This window comes from Pogoniulus pusillus, chromosome 15 (assembly GCF_015220805.1).
Source record: "Pogoniulus pusillus isolate bPogPus1 chromosome 15, bPogPus1.pri, whole genome shotgun sequence".
NCBI lineage: Eukaryota > Metazoa > Chordata > Aves > Piciformes > Lybiidae > Pogoniulus > Pogoniulus pusillus.
In genome coordinates, this window is record NC_087278.1 from 26,352,084 (window position 1) to 26,359,824 (window position 7,741).

Sequence of the window (7,741 nt, forward strand, 5' to 3'; positions counted from 1 at the left end):
ATTTAAAGCTCATTATATTTAACGTGGCTCCAGCTCATCACGAGACGCAGACAAGAAACAATAGCTCCTTTTATTGCAAGAGACTCTCTTCAATAGCATCTCTGAGATAATCACTATGCTTAGGGAGTGAAAAAACATATGGGCAAGTGGAATAGTTGACGAGCCATGCAGAGTTTTTGTTTCCAAACCATATGGTAGAAATGGCCTAATTTTTTTTTGTTTTTAACAGAAGCTGCAGCAGCATTATCAATTTCCAAACAACATTCAATTTACAAACATGAGAAAGAATACATCAAACTGCTTCACACAATCACAGAATCACTCTGGTTGGAAAAGACTCCTGGGAGCATCAAGTCCAATGATTAACCCTACTGCACAAAGTTCACCCCTTAAAGCATATCCCCCAAACTCTACATCCAAACGACCTTTAAACACATCCAGGGATGGTGACTCAACCACCTCCCAGGGCAGCCTGTTTCAACGCCTGACCACTCTTTCTGTGAAAAAAAAATGTCCTAATGTCCAGCCTAAACCCACCCTGTTGCAGTTTGAGGCTATCCCCTCTTTTCCATCACTAATTACCTGTGAGAAGAGACCAGCACCAACCTCTCTACAACGTCCTTTCCTAGAGCACCTCTAAGGATATTTATCAGGATTCATCTACCCAAAAAATGTTCAGCTGTAGCACAATATATATAAGGTGAATTGGCATATGAGAAGATCAACATAGTTTCTAGTGTTAGCACTTTGGGAAAGGGATCCTGTATCTGTACCTTACAGTTAGCTCTGTATTAACGGGAAGGGCTTATTCCAGGCCTACCCAATGAGAAGATGTTAGCACACGCCCACTTAGCATCTCTTACTGCTTTTATTTCCCGCAAGCTTGATTCTGAAGAACTGTAAAGTTTCTGTTATTCCAGCAGACAAGATACTAAGTAATCATGTGCTGGCTCCCGTTCATGATAAATTCAAGTTGAGTTATATTCAAAAAACACTGAAGAACATCAAATAAAGCTGTGCAGCACTTCGAAACAAAGCACCAACCAACCAAACAAAACAAAAACCCAGTCGCTTGGACTTGGTATTTCATTCATTCTAGCATTCGCTAAAGAAATTGGGCCTTTTCACAGGCAGTCTGATTACTGCTTATTCTGATGTTTTGCTATTTAGAGGATGGGAGAAAACCGAAGGCAGCTATTCTCCAGGAAAGGGAGGCAAATCGGCCCCTCTTCTAATAGCCTGCGTTTTACTGAGAAGTGAGAAATGTTCGAAGGGGAGAAAACCTCACACGCTTTTAAGCCAGGGTCATTCAAACAAAGTCCGCCCTGCCGTAAGGACCTCGTTCTCCACCTCTATCAGACGTGGCACCCCGACTGCAACATTCCCCCTTTCCTGAGCAGCGGGAGAAGGTGAAAAAGGCTCCAAGGATTATCGCCATTTCCCAGCCGCGTCAAAAGAAAAGAGGAAAAAGGTGCCTTTTCACGGGGTTTCTTTAATAAGCTGCACACACTCAACGACCAGCGCCGAGCTTCCAAAGTGTTCCTTGGAAAGAGGATGCTGACAGGAACGAACACTCGAGCAAGCATGTCCTTAAGCTCTCCAGGGAGACCCCACACGCTCAGCTGTCTGGCAGCAAGCTGGCAGCCACTCTCACAAAGCCAAGTCAGTCTCCAAGCCCCTCGCTTTGTCAGCAGCTAGAGGGGCGGCCAGGTTATCCAGAAAGCGAGGAGCATCCTATTGTGCAGGCAACACTGCAAGCCTCAGACACCTCAGCCCTCCCGGGAAAGGTATCCAACATGGGCTTCTTTCCTTGCAATGAGAAATAAGCTTCTATCCGCCCGCGCCGAGCCCATTCTCCTCTCCGCAGCAAAAAGAGCCACCCAGAAAGTTTTCACTCGCCCTGAGAGGCCCTGCCTGTACCTCGCCTGCTGCGGAGAAACGAAGTGATAGCAAAATATAAAGTTTGGGGTTTGGCGGGATGGGGAGAGCGCCAGCTGGATTCCCGCTGCCCGCTGCTTCGTCCCCGGCTGCCCGTCCCCGGCTGCCCGTCCCCGGCTGCCCGTCCCCGGCTGCCCGTCCCCGGCTGCCCGTCCCCGGCTGCCCGTCCCCGGCTGCCCGTCCCCGGCTGCCCGTCCCCGGCTGCCCGTCCCCGGCTGCCCTTGGGCCGCACATGGCACTACCTGAACAGGGCGACCGCAGTCTGGTTCCTCCTCCACGCCTTGCCCTGCTGCAGCAGCACCCCTTGGACAATCTCCTTCTCGTCGGGCAGCCGGTAGACGGGGAAGATGTAGAGCCAGCAAAGGACGAAGATGCCCAAGGCGCTGGCCCCCACGGGCAAGCGGGTGCGCGGCCACTTCCACGCCAGCCCCGCCATCCTCCTCCACCCGCAGCGCCGCCGCGGCACCGGGCCGCGCTCCGGCATCAGGCCCGCGCCATGCGGCGCCCCGGGGCGGGGGGCTCGCCTCAGCCCCGCCGCCGCCTGCGCCCTAAGCCAGGCGACCTGCTTGCCTCTCGCCGCCTGCCGCCATGGCCTCCTAGCTCGCCACGGGAGAACCGGGCCCCGCGGGCGTCGGGTCTCCTGCCGGGGCTGCTGCCGCTACGCCGCGGCTGGCTCCTGTCTCGGCGGTGGCGGCTGCCGCCCTTCCTCACAGTCATTTGGTCCCTCGCTTTCCCCGCCAGACGATGCTCCGCCGCTCCCCGCCCTCCCTCCTTCCCTCCGCCTCTTTCTCTATCGCTCGCAGCCGCGCTGCGGACGGACTCGGTAAATTTCCACCCCGCCCCAGCTGCGGGGTGCTCCGAGCCCCGCCGCCCGCCCGCCCACCCACACCCCGGCCGCTGGCAGAGGGAGGAATGGAGGGGAAGGGGAGCCGGAGAGTCGTGTGCTGCGACGCTCGGCTCTGCCGGCGCGGCTCCGCGCAATGCTGTCTCCCCTCCTTGTCCGCAGGCACTGGTCGAGCCGGAGCGGAGGGAAGGTGGTCAGTCCCGCTCCGGGCTCACCACCGGCGCCCAGGCATCCTGCTGGCGCCCCGCTCTCTGCCCCGGCACCCCGGGGCCCGGCGGCAGCCGCGCTGCTCTCCGGCGCGCCCTGGCGGACACAGTCACCCAACCCGCTGACGGCGGCGAGCGCGGGGCCCTGCTGCCTCTCTCCCAGCACTGACCCCGCTCCGCGTCCGCGTCGCCTTGTGAGGTGTGCGGGTGGGCTTCGCGCCTGGCGTGTTCCCGGCGCTCAAACCTAGATTCAAGTCAGGAACCGGGGATCCCTAGGAGACGGGATCATCGTGCCCATCCGACCAAAGTATATCCCATGAGATTTTAATATAGCCAGATTTTAATATAATCTAGCGAACCAGGGGTACATCAAAGCCCGAAGAAAAACGTGCTGCAGCCAGCAGCACGGCTACCAAAGCAGCAGCTCGATGTCAGCTTGTACCCACTGCTGTGCCTGAGTCTTTGAGGAAAACAAATCGGGGATCATATCCTCGAGTGGGACATGGGCAGTGCCCAATGGCAGCGCCCAGTGATAGGACAAGGGGCAGTATGTACAAACTAGAATATAGGAGGTTTCACTTGAACTCCAGGACAAAATTCTTTACTTTGAAGGTGCTGGAGTACTGGAACAGGCTGTCCATAAATGTTGTGGAGTCCTCTTTTTTTGGAGAACTTCAAAACTCCCTTGGATGTGTTCCTGTGCAACCTGCTGTAGACATACCTGTTGGCAGGGGGGGTTGGACTAGATTATCTCCAGATGTCCCCCTTCAAGTCCCTACTGTTTTGTTATTCTGTGTTGATCTGGCATCCCGGTCCAGCTGAGGTTGTCACCACAGTGCCCAGAGCATGGGAAAGTGGGCAGATAGACTATCCCCAAGCCAGAAGCAGCAGCAGGAGTTTTGCACACCTGCAGCAATGCCCAGCTGACGCTTGCCTCTAGAAACCTACCACCTGTCCCACAGAATAGATGCTGCATGCATGGCCCTCAGTCCCACTAAATCAGCAGAGAGAGTGTGACCATTTCATGTCAACACAGCAGTAGAAAGCAGCTCTGTTTGGTAATGAGGCTAGCTGAAACATGGGAGACGTGTTCAGCTTCGCTCCGTGAAGATTTCAGAGGCAGTGCTTTCAAAGCCCAAGCCTTGAGTTACTGCTGCCTACCGTGCCATCAGTTTGTTTTCAAGCATTTTCAGACACACCTGCACTGTGTCCAGTTCTGGGCCCCTCAATTCAAGAAGGATGTTGAGGTGCTGGAACATGTCCAGAGAAGGGCAACAAAGCTGGTGAGGGGCCTGGAGCACAAATCCTATGAGGAGAGGCTGAGGGAGCTGGGCCTGTTTAGCCTGGAGAAGAGGAGGCTCAGGGGTGATCTTATTACTGTCTACAACTACCTGAAGGGGCATTGTAGCCAGGTGGGGGGTGGCCTCTTCTCCCAGGCAGCCACCAATAGAACAAGGGGACACGGTCTCAAGTTGTGCCAGTGTAGGTATAGGCTGGATGTTAGGAAGAAGTTCTTCACAGAGAGAGTGATTGGCATTGGAATGGGCTGCCCAGGGAGGTGGTGGAGGCACCGTCTCTGGGGGTCTTCAAGAAAAGCCTGGATGAGGCACTTAGTGCCATGGTCTAGTTGATTGGATAGGGCTGGGTGCTAGGTTGGACTGGATGATCTTGGAGGTCTCTTCCAACCTGGTTGATTCTATGATCTATGACCCACTGAGGATTCCTACAGAACCCTGGGAAGAGTTTTGTATAGTTTGGTAGCCAGCAGCTTTCCAGACTTTCAGGAACACACAGACATTTGGCTACTCTGGGTGCTTTCTAGGGTGAGTAGTAACTAGGAGACAGCTTTGAGCATGTTGAACTTAGGAGGCTCAAGGTAAGAAGGAGACATTGATAGCTCAAGACGTGTCAGCACAGCACATCCTGCTGAGGTCGTTGACCATTGTAGATGATGAGGAGGGAAGTACTACAAAGGTCAAATGCTAAAATTCTCCAAAGCACAGTGATTAAAGGCCAGCAAAAAAAATATATATATATATATATATGTGGGTAAAGATGCTCATCATAGCAATTAGAGGTTCAGTCAAACAACTACTGAGTTTGAAAACAGGTAACTCCAAATGCCACAGCTCTTTCTGCAAATGCGCAGAACTTCCCCTGGACTCATGACTGAAGGAAGCTTGGGTGAAAAAGTGGGGTGAATGAAGGAAAGCAAGATGAAGGTTTGACACAGTTTAGCGTGTCTTGACCATGGGGCAGTGATAACATAATCATAAATACTAGCTGGCTGTTTATTCAATGTGTTCAGCTAGATATCCCAAACAAATACCGCTTAGTTCTCAGTAAGAAAATGAACTTGGATATCTCAATGTATTTTTGGTCTTTTGAGAGAAGAGAAAACGTTTTCTCTTTCACAGCATGTTGCTATGTAGAAACATACACTGACAAAAAGAATATTAACATTGTAATGTCTAATGAACACAAAAATGACAGAAACTTGTAATTGCATTTAAAACATTGTTTTCATTCGCATCTTGTATGCTAGAGCTGTCTAGAGCATCTGAGCTGCTTTCTCTGGGCAAAGTGGGAAAGAGCACCGAGCAAGGCATTTTGCCCAACCAACAAACAAAACCACATTTGAGCAGGATAAATATTTTCATGTCTGTGAGGAAGCTATTTACCAACAGTAAAATAACCCACAAACATATTCAGTCACGTCTATTAAAACCAGAGAGATCCATTCTGCCTCTGGAGAATAAATGACAACACAATTAGCTAGGCTCATTTAAAAAAAAAATAACACAACTTTTTAAAAAATACTGAAAAGTGAAAAACTGAATCCCAAATTAGATTTTGCCTCTTTGCTCACCTTTAGCTGACAAGAGACAAAGCAGAGGCTCGGTGTTGCTTGGGAAACCAAGAAGTGGAGAAGAACAAGAGAAAGTAGGAATGACTGTTGGTCTCTCCCTGCCCAAAGTGCTTGCAATGATGCAAGTGGAAATAGAACTAAGAGTTATTTATTCATTTCTCAGGTGGTGTGATCCTTCCCTGAGTACCACAGCAGAGAGATTCTTTCTTTGCTAAAGGGCTTTTACTCTTGCACAACGAGACACAAGATTTGGGAATATCTTTTATTTGTGAACCGGCGAGATATTCCTAAACCTTTCCTCTTCTGTTTCCGAATGTACTTCAGCATGAAGCCCCCTGGGCTGTTGACTGAATTTAGAACGGTCTGTGGTCTGTATAATGCCATGGCAGTAACTCTGTCACCATGTCCTGCCCAATAGCTGTGAGCAGCCAGGTGGATCAAGACAGAGAAGAGGCAGAGCTTGCTATGCTGATATTGACTTGACACGGAAAACTGAACATGCCTGACCTTGTTCTGCTCTTGTCCAGGTGGGAGTTACAGATACACAAGGTCAAACCTAGGTCTTTTACCATTTCTAGGAAGTGTTATCAGTTGGTGTTGTTTCATTCTATCAGTGAGCCCTGAAGAGAAGCACACCAATGCTTTCAGCTGAGATGAACAATTCCAAGTGGAGAATAAATGGAGAATAAATGGAAGGTGAGGCTAAACTGCTGAACATGAATCTTACTTTCAAGCAAATAGTCCTAAGTACTTGTCCCAGGTTGAGACTATAGGGTTAAAAAATTTCTGGGGACTGGAAGATTGTTATTCAATCCTGTAATTCTGCTACCTCTTTATAAACCCACAACAAGGTCAGCTCGCTCTCCTTTCCTTCTCCTCCTGCCCTGTGTGTGTGGCAGGAGCCACTTTATCAGGAAGAACATGTAAGCAGTAGGCCTCCAGAGGCTTGTTTAGGCCTCTTTGGATGGCAGAGGCATTGGGGGATTGGAGCACTGGGGAGCATTAGAATTAGATTTTGGGATGGGGGAAAAGCCAAGGGGGTTTGCCAGGGATGTGGTAATTGCTTTGTAATGTCTCTTCTCTGTATCTCTGTCCAAATATAACTCTGTATTTTTACTCCAATTTAATTTGAGGGTTTAATTTCTGTTGCTGTCTTTAAAAACCACGACAGTACTTCGGTGGCAATCATTGAGAAGATGTAGAAATCAACAACTCATGTCTTTAAATCGCAGCAGAACATGGAAACTCAGGCATGACTCTGCTCCATTTTAGTGAGAACTGAGTGGTGAAATTTAACTTCACCTCCATTACTTTGCTCCCAGTTAAAATCCCTAGCCAGAAAGGCTGGGGCTGCTCTGGGCATGGCCCGTATGCAAGCCATACTACACTAAAAAAACCCAACCAACGGAATCGTTCTTGACGAGGGGTGCCTTGAAAAGCAGCAGAGCTGTGTGTCGCTCTCCACCCGTCAGAAAGAAAGCAGCGTCGAGGGTTTCCCGGCTTCGCTCTGAAAGGCATCGGCAGAATTCTTCTCCCGTTTTCTAGTGCTTGCTTATTCTCCACAGCCACGACAAGACTTTTCCTTCACGGGTGAGTGCATCCACGATAACCCAGGGGACATCGCAGCTGGCCCCCTGCCCCTTCCGCTTTGCGCTTCCCGACGCGCCCCTGCGGGTGGCGCTGCCGCTCTGCTCCGCCGCTTCCCGCTGGAGCGTTAAAAGCAGCGCCTTCTCCTTCCCTTACCCCCATCCCAAACGACCTACCACTGACTGAGCTTCATGCTTCCAAACATCCAGTTTTCGCCCTCTTTCATTTGGAGAATCCTATACTGCTGCACCGCATCCTTTGCTACCTTGGTTTTGCTCCCTTTCAAGCCGTCTCGCC

At 50.7% G+C, this 7,741-nt stretch overlaps 1 protein-coding gene across 1 annotated transcript in view; it reads right to left on the reverse strand.

Annotated features, from left to right (window-relative positions):
* ST8SIA1 (ST8 alpha-N-acetyl-neuraminide alpha-2,8-sialyltransferase 1) overlaps positions 1-2,576 on the reverse strand; it is a 146,931-nt gene extending 144,355 nt beyond the window's left edge. Inside the window, exon 1 of the mRNA XM_064155939.1 lies at positions 2,181-2,576. Coding sequence (XP_064012009.1) covers positions 2,181-2,422 — 242 coding nt within the window. The 5' untranslated portion in view covers positions 2,423-2,576. The remainder of the gene's footprint in view (positions 1-2,180) is intronic.
* Positions 2,577-7,741: the final 5,165 nt, after the last annotated feature.